Source organism: Talpa occidentalis, unplaced genomic scaffold (assembly GCF_014898055.3).
Source record: "Talpa occidentalis isolate TD23 unplaced genomic scaffold, MPIMG_talOcc4v2.1 talOcc4.6, whole genome shotgun sequence".
Taxonomy (NCBI): Eukaryota; Metazoa; Chordata; class Mammalia; order Eulipotyphla; family Talpidae; genus Talpa; species Talpa occidentalis.
The window spans coordinates 26,307,833-26,321,276 of record NW_023604972.1 but is presented as its reverse complement, the minus strand read 5'-3'; the positions used below and the strand labels follow the sequence as shown (position 1 = coordinate 26,321,276).

The following is a 13,444-nucleotide window of genomic DNA, read 5'->3' as shown; positions in this document are numbered from 1 at the left end:
TCTACTATAAAATCTGAATCTTATCCATTTCTACTCTGTCCAACTTGCCCATTCCCTCGTTGCAAAGAGAAAGTCCAGAAATCTTACCTGCACAGTGGTCAGAACATGCTGTCCCTTTGTGAGCTTCTTTGTGTAACAGAATTTTATGATCTTGTACTAATTGGATTTATTGGCACTCTGCTGATATGTTTTTAAGCTTTTTGCATTTTTTGCAATGCTAATATTGGGCTAAATTTGTTTTTCATGCCCCTTTGAGTACCAGATGAAAGTGTTTGCACTTACCCATTCTTGTATAGTTTAAGGGTGTTGCTTCTTTAATTGCTACATACCTGCTTCATAAACCACAATTTTCTTTGTGATAGAGGAAACACACTGATTAGAACTTACTCAGAAGAGACTGTTTTATTAGCAAAAAGGATATAGTGAAATAAATTTTGGCAGTTTAAAATGCATTTAGTAAATCAAAGCAAGTGAGAAATTACTCCTAGGGCAGTTCTGCAATTTAGTTATGTTTTACCAAGTAGATATAATTCTTCAGAAATTGACTATAAGCATTGACTCTTAATTAATGAACAAGGCACTAAAAAAAATGCTGTTTTCACTAAGTTAATGTGTCCTTGAAATCATGTTTATACAATAAATTGTGCAATAGAGAGTGATTTCCTTGTTTGGAATGTAAATTATGGAAATAATATTTAGTGATAGTGAAAACTTAGAACTGGGAACTGCATCCTTGCCTGCCCCAAAGAAGTTTGGGAGCAGGAAGTTGAATGAATTTATTTATAATTTCATCCGTAAGAAGGATAAGTTGGCTTGAATTTCCTGTAAACAATTTATCAAATCTTGAAGTGTGTAGAGGTTTCAATTCTTCAGTCTCCCCCAATAGTTAGTCCATGTCTTCTGTATGTAGCCATAGAATAGTTGCACACTGATATGTTCTTATGACCTCTTTGTTTCTTTATAAATTTGTCCTCAGTTGCTTGTGAATTCTCTGGGGAACTTGGTATATTATCTTGTTTTTGTTTATTTATTTATTTTTTTAGAATCTTGATTCATGGGTGTAAGTCTTAAATTTGTGTAAGGAAGTTGCCTTTTTTGTACTTCTCTAGTAATTTTATTTTAACACACAAATCAGGTGTTACTTTATTAATATATTCACTTTGTAAGCTTGAAGGAAATTTAAGGAGTCTTTCAAGAATGTCTTTTCAAATATTGAAACTGCATTATATATGTGTTTAAGGGAATCACATGAAAATAATTTGTTTGGAAATCTTTTTGTACTTAGTGGTTATGCAATTAATTTATTCATTGGAAATGATTGCTTTCCCTGCTGTTTTAACATAAAAAACAAAATCAAAGAAACAATGAATCAAGGCCATATTTATATATAAATCTATACCTATATATTTTATGCAAAATATATTAAGATGTTATAAAATAAGCACAAAAATTGGAATGAAAAAATTTGAAATGCATATTACTTTCAGCATTATGATGTTTATTAATGAAGTTTTTTATCCCCACTTCAGATTGCTATTCATAATATTATGTCAATTAATATGTTTAAATATCCTCTTTATTATTATTATTATAATTTTTTAAGATTTATTTTTATTTATGCACGAATTGGGGTACAGGCCAGAGGCACCGGAGGGTAAGAGAATTCACCAGAGACAGAGCAGGGAGCAGAACAGACAGAGGAACCGAAAGCACTGCTGAGGGTAGCAGCAGGCGAGATAGGAGAGGTCTGCCACGCCATGTGGGAATCTCCCTGGCCAGCCAAGAATCGAACCTGCACTGCAGAGGCTGCGGACAGCTCCCCAGCACTGCGGTCAATCTACTGTGTCACCAGGGAGGCCCTTTATTTCATTTCTAAAGAACTTTTTAAATACCTTGTAAGATCTGATTCTAAATTTATGTTATTTTAGTACTTATCTAATGATTGTTATATGTCAAAAGATATGTTTATTTAAATTTAAGAAGTGTGTCGATGGCTATTGGTTACTGAACTGTCATACTAAGTTTTTAAAACACATCCATCAATTTTATTCTCTCTGCTCTACTGTCAGTCATCATTTCCACCATTTTCATACTCTGTTAATGGATCAGCTCATTGCAATCTGGCTTCTACCCTCTCCACTTCTCAGCTTTTGAGTTCTTTCAGCACTATTGACATTTTTATTGCTTCTAAAGTTTTATTTTTATTTGTTTGATACTTTTCTCTCCTTCTACTCTCTAGGGTGTATATGTGTTCTTTTATGCATCCCCTTCCCCAATTTCCTACTCCTTTCCTTACATGTTTTTATCAGTTAATCATGAGCTAACCCTTATATATTTATCACTTTATATATTTATCACCCTTATATATTTATATATTTATTATATATTTATCACTTCTAGAATAATACAGTCCAGGAGTATGTCCAATATATTAGTAAGCACAATAAAGGCAAATGAAATGAATTCAAAGATGAAATGGTCAGATTCAATAGGAAAAAAATCTCAGGATATTTTCAATAAATTGCAAAGAATTGGTATTTTCAGAGCATAGTCTAAACATTAAATATCACTGACAAAAATATAAATAAACCAATAAATTTAGAGTAATATTAAATATCAATGACAAAAATATAAACAAATCAATAAATTTGGAACAAAAATATACTTCACCATATCTCCTACATAAAGAAAAAGAAGTCATAATGGAAATTATAAAACATTTTCAATTGGAGGGCCTCCCTGGTGGTGTAGGCATTTGAGCGCCTCACCGTGAGGCTGTCCACAGCCTCTGCAGTGTGAGTTCCATCCCGGCTGGCTGGCAAGAATCCCACATGACGAAGCAGACCTCTCCTGTCTTGCCCGCTGCTCCCCTCAGCAGTGTATTTCTTCAGTCTGCCTGTTCTGTTCCCTGTTCTGTCTCTGGTGAATCCTCTCAACCTCCCATGCATCTTGGCCTGTACCCCAGTTCTTATATGGAAATAAATCTTATAAAAAAAGAAGCTTCAAAACAAAACAAAACAAAACAAAACATTTTCAATTGGATACTCATGAAATGCTATTAATTGTAATTATTATATAGATTTAGAAGCTGACTTTGGAATTGATAAAAACATAAACAATAGAAAATAATAGAAATTTCAGAAACAGATCCCTATTTACATGAACTCTAGATATGTGAGTAATAATATTTCGTATTTGTGGGGAAAGATGAACTAGTGAATAAATGATACCATAAACTTATTTTGTCAAGTGAAGTTAAATTTTTATCTCATATGGTACATAGTAAGCCCAGGAACTAAATGTTAAAATCAGAACTTCTAAATGTTTTAAGAAATATACATGAATTTATTTATAATAATGTATGTATCTATGATCTTCATGACAGTTCTTACCAAGAACTTTATTTAAGAAAGTATTAGTATGTAGAGACTTTCTATAATTCAGTATAATTCAGTAAAAAGGACATGTATGTAAAGTCCTGTAATTCAGTATAAGGACTTTATATAATTCAGTTAAAAAGACAGCAAACCTTAGGAAACTAAGCACATGAAATGAACAATTTATAGAAATGGAAATTAGGTATATGAAACATTAGAGTAACATTAAATATCAATGACAAAATTAAATATCAATGGTAAGACTATGGACCTTTTGGTACCAATCATAATGACTGAAATGAAATATTTTATCTATCCCAAAGTTTAGAGAAATTACAAAGTTCATACACTGCTAGCTGAAATATAAATGTAGACTCATTTTGGGACTTCAGTTTGATACTGTCTTGTTATTTTGAAGATGCACATACAATAAATTTCCTCTAATACTGTTGGTTTTCTCAAGCCACAATAGGTATCCTGTAGACCATGGGTCAAAACCTGCCAGCTGTCTATTCTTTTAAACAAAGTTTTATTAGAACATCGCCACTTTCAATAACAGAATAGTTATGATTCTGTCCTTAAGTCCTGAAAAGCCTAAACTGTTTACTAACTGCCCCTTATTGAAAAGGTTTGCTGACCTTTGATCTAAACTAATTCTTATAATCTTTCACTACAAGCAATAGCTTCTGAAACAGATAAAGATATACCATAATTTACAAAAATGGAAAAAATTGAATTTTTTGATTTGATTATGAAATTTTCCTCTAAGATTTAAGAGTGTATCCCAGAGTCACTGTTCATTTCTGACCTATATGCCATTAACTATAGTTGCTACTCACCATCTTCATCCATTCCATTTTTGAGAGAACACTAAGAATCATTTATTCTCTTAAATATGATTTCTAGAAATGATTATTATATTTTCATGTGTATATGATCATTTTAATCTGGCCTATTGAACAACATAGACAATTATGTGGCATTTGTATTCAAACATGTGATGACTATGGTTTTGTGCTCAAAGGACAGTTTCTGAATTTTCACCCAAGGTGTATTGAGTTATTTATTACTCACTAGAGTTATTTATCATGTGAGTGCTTGCACAAGCATACATTGACAAAATATCTGGTAGACTCTGTTAATTGCAATTATGAGCTGTGTACATCATCTAAAATGTGTACGTTGTCTAATCTTAAGAAAGATAGGGAAAGAAAGGAAGGAAGAGAAAATGAGAGAAGAAAGAGAGAGGGAGGTTGAAGGGAGGGGAGACCTAGCTAACTAAAGTACTGAAGAATGATAATAGAAGAATTGATCACTAACTGGTCTGTATGAATAATTAAAAGTACGTTTCAACCACAGGGAGTTTACTTGCAAAATATTTACATTTTCATCATTCTAATAACTTTTCAAATATTTTTATTACAACTAATTTCACAAAATAAACTGTATTAAAATCATCATTCCTTAATACATTCTTGCTAACAATATGACATCTCAACATTTGAGAGGGATTATAAAAGAATAATGCTATTCTACAGTTTCTTGGCAGCAGGGGATGATGACTCATACAGATGTGACACTGTGTTTGATAGTTGTTTCCCTTCCCTATTCTCCTCTTCCCTCCCCCCACCTAGTCAGCCTTTCATTTTTCCGCGAGATAAACTACTTACAACAATCCACCCAGTTCTTGTGGAAGCATACCCTGTTCTCTAAGCAGTTCTAAACCATACGATGTAGTTAAGCAACTTTACTGAAATTTTGTTCAACTGAAAAGGGTCAAATAAATTTATTCTTTTTCTTTTCAGAAGAATATGTAGCTAATAGTGTTTTTTGAATCTCATAAGTAGAAATTGTTTTTGATAAAGATTTTTTTGATTCATACTTCTTTCATTGTAGCTCTCTCTTTAAAAGTATATTATTCCATATGATATTTTTTATATCTGTGCAATTTTAATGAACATTTTTACAGGTATACTTATGGCACTCCTTTTTTATTTTATGCATTTTTCACATCCATATGAAATTTTATAATGTCCTTGTACCTAAAACATTTATTATTTTAATCCTATTTAATATTTTAGGAATATACAATTGATGTTTTCTTTCGACAAAAATGGAAAGATGAGCGGCTAAAGTTTAAAGGTCCAATGAACATTCTTCGACTCAATAATTTAATGGCTAGCAAAATCTGGACTCCAGATACCTTCTTTCACAATGGGAAAAAATCTGTAGCTCATAATATGACAATGCCAAACAAGCTTCTTCGAATTCAGGATGATGGGACTTTGCTGTACACAATGAGGTATGTTTTTAGTTTTGTTATGTTGTGTTTGAATACTAAGAAATAAAAAAAACTAGCCACCTAGTTGTCAAATATAAGTACAGTTGAATATTTTCATAACAGATTATTGAAGTACCCATAGTATGTTTCACATGTATTTGGCTATTTGAAAAATTAGATAAATAGTATTTATGAGTTTGTTTCCCCTCTTAGTGTGTTAAAACTTAGAATTGCCTTACCTATAGGAATTGATTTTCAACTATACTTCATACTACATTTTAATTAAGCATAGCTTTAATAGTGTGTCTCAAAATTTTCTTTATGCCAGCATGTAGTTTCATTTTTAATATCTCGTCAGATAGCCTATCAAAATTTAAAGAAATATTCAAACAGACTTTTATTTTAATATTTTTATCTTCCTTATGAAGTTATTCTGAAGAAAAATATATTTAATTCAGAGAGGTAGCTTTTATTTGATAAGACTTATAAGTAAATTGGATACCATGAGCATCTATATTGGATAAGATTAGATGAAATTGCCATTTTATAAATTAAAAATTGTCATGTAGCATCAATTTTATGATTCAGCCCTAAAAGTTATCTGAAGAAAGATACTGTTGTTGACTCTAACAGCATTCTGTTTTAACTGTTTCCATGAATTAATATCTTAAAATAAGTTTTATTCATATTTAAAACAAGGAAAACAATCACTAATCTAATAAAATGATGTATAATCTAAAATTTAAATGTTTAATGAAAAATTTAATGCATGGATTAATTTCATCAACACTTTCTAAAAACAAATATATATTCCAGGCTTTTTATGTATTATCATTTCATATGAAATGTTAAGTGGTGGATTTCAGTTCTGAGTCCTGATCTTCAGAGAAAAATCTCTCAAGGACTCATAACTAAATGACCATTGCCTTAAAAATGGAGCTTAGCTTTTTTCCAGCTTCTTCCTCTGAATCTTATAATATAGATATAGAACCCCTGTTGATTTTACACTTTGTTCATTCCTGTAGACTGAGACAATGATCAGAAATGTTAAGTGTAAATAAAATATAGGGAAGGAACACAAAATTTTAGAAAATACTGCTTAGGCTTCTACTTAAATACTCTTCTAATTTTTTAAACTAATTAAATTGTTAATCACATTTGGTTTGAAGAATTTGAATTAATTAAATTGTTAATCACATTTGTTTTGCTCATCATAAGAATACTTCTGTAAGTTCAATGTACTTCCTGTTTATCCACTTTGCCTTTGTGTGAAATGAAAGCATTGACAACTTTATAACAAATTTGCTATGACTGCTTTTTATTGTGATCATATGGATAAAAGAAAAAATATTTACTTAATATTATACATCGTGTCCATAATTTAGCCAATAGTCTAGCCTCAACAAGATATTTCTAAAAGATACTTGTTTGTGTCTATATCAATATTTGTATCTATATTGATTTCTATATTTATAATCACACTGAATGCTATAATCATTCACAATTTACCTATTTTTTAAGGGAGCTCCTGTGAGCCACTATTGAATTACAAGACTGATTTTGCTGTATGGTTGTTGATGAGTTGATGGGGAAGATGACATTCTTTTAACAATGAAGATTTTTTTCATTTTCTCTCTAAGATTTCAAATATAGGAATAGCAAGGTTAATAGGAAAATAACCCCTTTAAAAACGCTTCACTTCTTAACAACAGAGTAAAAATGGCTAATAAATTATATTTATAAATAATATTTTACTTGAGCTCAGATTTTGTGTATGTTAATGACTTCTGAAGGATCGTCTAAATTAAATGTGAAGGAACAAAAGCATGTTTAATTGTGAATTAGCTTAATGAGATGCTGTAAAGTAGGTCCTATCTCATCATTAATTTTGTTGACAACTGTAAGGAGTGATTTATCTTGACCTGCCAATTTATTTAAACAAAGAGTGGAATTTTGACTTTTAGGCTTACAGTTCAAGCTGAATGTCCAATGCACTTGGAGGATTTTCCAATGGATGCTCATTCATGTCCTCTGAAATTTGGCAGCTGTAAGTATGGGGATGATACATTTTGAGTCAGTCATATCAGGAATAGCCAGAGCACTCCTTGATTTTATAGTTCCCTCTTGTATTATAGAATGCCCAATAAGATACCGGGAGTAAAAGACATACTGATTTCTCTCAAGAAAATAATTGGCTAGTCCTATTTTATTCTCATAATCATTATGTTTTAATCTAAGGTGTTAAAATTGTCACTGCTAATAATTTTTTCTGAATTTTTACACTGAATTTTGCTGCTAATAAATAGCATCATGCATCTTTGCATGTGTGTAAATTTAAATCAGGATCTCCTTAAAGATCAGGACTATGTCAGTTACCTTTTTTCCAAGTGTTAGTGCATTAAAAATGAAAATAAGTATTTCATGCTTTTCAAATGAATTGTAAGGGATAAATTCTATTGTTTGTTAAAGTAGCAACCATCCCATTACTAGTGGGCAAGAAAGCTGGATTGTATGGACTTTTAAAATTTCCTAAAATAAATTTGAAGGCAATGATTTAGCTTGGTTGCTACACCCAGGCACCATTTTTGAACGTAAACTATATCAGAAAAGACTGGGTGCATTTAGTTATTCCTTAAGGTTATATCTTGTGTGTCAAGCAGAAGCATTCACTTGCCCAAAATAATTGAAAAGAGGGAAGGTCAGGTCATCGCCCTTGGCCCATGAGCGTTCAGGGAGGTTCAGGATATGTTCATGGACACACTCAGCGGCGTGTCTTGTGCGAGCATGTGCAATCGCCTGACCTTTCCAGAAACCTTGCTCTTTTTGGCAACCCTGTTTTTGTCCTTTCTGAACAGCTTTTGGCTTTTCATTCTCTTTAATGGAAAGGCAGTTCTCTCACCTGATTAAAAATGTTTGACTGAACAGTGTGCCTTCTTCCCACAGACTGTATCAAGTGAAAGAAAAGGGAAGAATGATGACTAATATGAATGCAAAACCCCCTAATTATTTTGATGACCATAGTTTGATGGAATGAGGAGTTCAATCTTGTTGTTTGTTCTGTTCATTCTTATAAAAGGTGTCAGCTCTCGATTTTCTTTGAGAATCTCTTCTTTGTTTAACTACAAAGCTTTCTTTTATTGTCATGGAAACCATCTCTTCAATCCTGGCATTTCTTCCAAAATTATTTAAGATAGTCAATCATGTTATACAACATAAACATGATGCTGAAAAAACTACAGCAGATGCAGCAGAGAAAAACTCATTTGCATTGCATAAGTGGCATTAAAGAGAAAATTGAAAAGCCTTGATACCAAAGAAAGGATTCGTTCAAGATGCAGTAATAGCGTAAAAAGGAAAAGCATTTTTTCATTGGATCAGTTAGTGCCATTAAGATGCTAAATATAATGTGGTGTTTCAATTCTGAATAAGAAATAAATACACCTGAAAAAATTTTAAATGAAATTTAAAAACTCCCCATAGTTTATTTGCAGAGCAGTAGAATATTTTGTGCTAGTGAATATAATTTTCTGTTTCTGACATGACATGGGCAACACATCGTTCATTCTTGGGCATTCTCTGTTTGAACAATCAATCATCTTTTAATTTAGATTTCTTTATGTTCATTTTCTGACACATTGAATGCACAATTTGTATATTCCTGTATTTATCTTTGCCAATAGCAGGTGTTAGCTGCAACTGTGTGGAGAGTAGCAAAGAAGAATAGACTAACAATTCAACCCAAACCTTAGAATGCTACACAATCTTGGTAGAAGCAGCCATGACTTTTTTCCTTTAGTCATTTACTTCTTTCAGGCTTAGAGGCTCTCATATTTCTGCCCCCCAAATTTATGGAATTTATGGAACTTTATCATTGTCTCCAATTGGAAGCATCTTTTCTATAAGTTTTAAATCCAGTTTTGTTTTATTTCTGATGTCTGACATCTTTATATATTTTCTTACTCCTTCACTGAAAAGTTTCCTTATGGGAGTTAGGCTTATTCTCTGCTTTAGCCCCCCCAAATGATAAATTGTCTTTTTAAATAAAATTTGATAAAAATGATTTGGGCATGGGCGGATTGCCAGTTATTATGAATCAATCAGTATGTATTGATGTTTCATACAGATTAGGAGTCAAAAATTGGTTATTTAACAGAATTAAATAAATTCATTTAATGAAACCTAATTTAGAGCTGGAGTTTAGAATCAAATTCATAGAACAAACCCCAGTTCTCTCTTTTTATAAATTCTACAGGGAAACATTGCAATGGCTCCTGGTTTATATCTGTGTTAGTGTACAAGGGGGTGCTTCTAAACTGCCTTGCATAGCTTCATGCTGTGTTTTCTCTCCTCAGACTCAAATATATAGATTAGCTATAGATAGATACAGATATATATATATATGTATGTATGATTTTTTTCTCTCTACCTAATGAAATGCAGTAATTGTTTTTTATAAAAACATGGGAAGGATCAGTTACTTTCTTTGACATATTCGTTAAGAAATCCTATCCAGATTTCTTCTTTCCATAATAATAACATCATCAAATATGTAAGTTTATTTATTATTCTGTCAAGAATGAACTGAGAATATGTGTGTTTCAGGCACTGTACCAGGTGCTGAAAGTTTAGACATGAAGCAGAGTCTCTGTTTATCAGTGTCTCACTAGTTTCTTAAAGATGTCATCATGTCACACTCTCTCATGTATACTGAAAAGCAACATCGCAGTTAAAAAGTGATTTGTTGTAATTGTTAAAAATGTATAATTTAATAAGATTTATAACATTTGAGTATCATGAGGCTTTTTGAGGTAAAGTGGCTCATATAGTTTGTCTTTTGATTTATTTAGTTTTGGGCCATTTGAATTTTTATTGGAGAGAAGGCCATGATATATATTCATGGGGGAAACTAAACAAGCCATTTGATGATCTGAAAATAGGTTGCTAGTTATCCACATCATTAATGTAAATTATTTAATCTCAGCAATATCATCAATGATTAACTGATATTAATAAAAAATTAGACCTAGTATAACTTTACTTATTAATATGCAAACTTTATAAATATGTTGTTGCCATTATATATATAGAAATGTACATATACATATAATTTTGGACACAATTTCAAAAATTCACATACTACTATATATTTGTGAATATAGGCAAACACATGTATAGTGAAAATATGTCACTGATGAGAACATTTAGTAGTGACATTCAGAAAACCAGTATACCATTAAAAGACCATACAATGATTAAGACACAAACTCTTAAGTATTCCCTTTATTATTACTGATGCTTAAGTGGGAATTGATTTGTGGTCACTGAATTGGATCAAGGTACATACCAGACCCACTCAGTACCATAGTATTAAACTAGAAAACTTGTAGAGGGCAGGAAAATGAGCTCTCTGATGTCCTGGATGGCTAGAGGCAAGGTGATTGCCAGAACTCGCTGGCCCTTTATATCCCTCAGTTGAGAATATGATCAGGATGCTAAGTTTTGCTCAAGGAGCAGGAGTACCTAATATTTCTAAATTTTCCCTTGATTAAAGTGTATTTAAGTTCTTATTGAGATCAGAAGTATAGTAAGAATTGTCTGTTCATTCAACTGTGGAGATACTCTGCTTGCAAGGAGAGGTCAGGGGTCCCCCATCAGGACATAGAGGTACAAGGAAAAGGCCAGGGCCAGAGGACAGATAATACAAGATATACTGCCTAAACTCCAAGTGTAGAGTCATCTCACTTGTGTTGAGTTCTAACTCATTGGCCAAATAAATCTGGAAGTTATAACTTGGATGCATGTGTTTTGTTTCTTCCTACTAATACGTAACTAGGATGCTATGAAAGTATAGTTCAATGACATCTGTGTGTATCAATTCATTTTAAAATGAACATATTTTAAAAAGCATTTGCACGTATATGAAAAATATGACATTCTTATTTAACATGTTCTGCACTAATTAGTTTTTATTCTTCTAATGAAATGCATTGTATCATGAAAGCGAAGTCATTTAATTCTTAATTAAGTTACTTTTATGTCCAGAAAGCAATACAACTTTGGATTAGGACTGTTATTTCATGACTGATTGCTATTTCTAAATAAAAATTTTAAATGGACTGTGGACATTCATAACCTTTTACCACAATGTCTTCATTAAACAGCTTAGGTCTATGAGGGATGTGTTCATCATCTCAAGGCTTAGCAGTTTTCGAAGGCTCTAGAGAAAAACTCGCCCTTCACCTCTCAACTTGGCTGCTGTGAAAATACTCTCATATTCATAAATGTCTCTACATGTTTTCTTCACATCCTTCCTATTGAGGTCATAAATTTCAAGGATACTTTTAATCCTTAAAAAGTGTGAATGTATATGTCAATTTTATAGTAAATAATGATTCTATAAAATACCTATCTTTAATGTTGCACTTTGCTGATGGTTCTACTAAAGTGATTAAAATTATTTTTTCCTGATTTCCTACAGATGCATATACAACTTCAGAGGTCACTTATATTTGGACTTACAATGCATCTGATTCAGTGCAAGTTGCTCCTGATGGCTCCAGGTTAAATCAATATGATCTCCTGGGCCAATCAATTGGGAAGGAAACAATTAAATCCAGTACAGGTTAGTAAAATAAATCTAAAGAAAAGTTAGTACAGGTTAGTAAAATAAATCTAAAGAAAAGTTAGTTTTAAAGTAAATTAATGCATTAAAATCATTTGAAATGTGTCTGCTTATCAAAAACATTTTACTTTTGAGGTCTAAGAATGAGTAGCATAGACTGTGCTTGGGACATTTTTAGAAATTCAGAATCTAAGGCCTCACACCTTATTAAGTCAGGAATTTCATTTTAATAAGATTCCAAGAAGATACACCAAGTGTGCATTGGAGTATAAGAAACACTAGTCTAAAGAATTCTATGCATTCAAAAAGTATCTACTGGGCTAATTCACAGTGCTATCACCTCTACAGCCTGAGTTCTATCCCTGGACAGCGAGATAGCCCACATATGGCCCAGCAGACCTCCCCTACCTCACCAGCTGCTCCCCTCCACAGTGTATTTCAGTAAATCTGTCTGTTCTGCTCCCCACTTGGTCTCTGGTGAATCCTCTCACCCACCCAACCCCCCGCATCTCTTTCCTACACCCTACTTCTTATATGCAAAAAAAAAGGTATCTTCTGAGAAAAATGAATTTTACCTTCAAACAATTTTACAATTTCCTCAGCTTTCTGATTCTTCTCTTATTATTCTGGATAATTGAGAATTATTCTACTCTTGATTTGTGGGTAATTACTACTAACTTCTTGGGAAAACTGATGCCTTTTCTATGGACTGCACTGCTCTGAGAAAAGGCAGCTACTTGGTATAAATTTTCCATCAGGCAATCATTAAAACCCAGAGAGTAGAGAGGAGGGTAGCTTTAAGGGTCAGATAGAACGTTCCAGAGTGAAGACATACCACAGCGAGAGAAACGTAATGGGTAATAATTCTGGGGTTAAAAGTGGAAAATATGGACCAAAATATCAGTCTTGAAGATTGGATCAGCGCTTTAAAGTGTCAGAGAGGACTGAAGTAGAATAATCAAAGCAGAGTCTTGTGGTTGTTGCAGAGGGGAAATGAGTCTTGAACTTGTAAGATAATGTATGGGTTGTGAGAATTTATGAAATATGCAATCCTTGTAAAATAAGCACAGCCTGCAGAAAGAAAAACAAATATCACTATACCATAGTACATGGAGAGCAAGTTTCTAGATAATATTGAAATTATCATTTAAATAACCTTGCCAT

At 32.3% G+C, this 13,444-nt stretch overlaps 1 protein-coding gene across 1 annotated transcript in view; it reads left to right on the top strand.

Moving 5' to 3' along the window:
• The window catches only part of GABRA2 (gamma-aminobutyric acid type A receptor subunit alpha2), a 111,649-nt gene that overhangs the window by 61,384 nt on the left and 36,821 nt on the right, over positions 1 to 13,444 (top strand). The window contains exons 5-7 of the mRNA XM_037530215.2: positions 5,459 to 5,679; positions 7,623 to 7,705; positions 12,137 to 12,280. Coding sequence (XP_037386112.1) covers positions 5,459 to 5,679; positions 7,623 to 7,705; positions 12,137 to 12,280 — 448 coding nt within the window. The remainder of the gene's footprint in view (positions 1 to 5,458; positions 5,680 to 7,622; positions 7,706 to 12,136; positions 12,281 to 13,444) is intronic.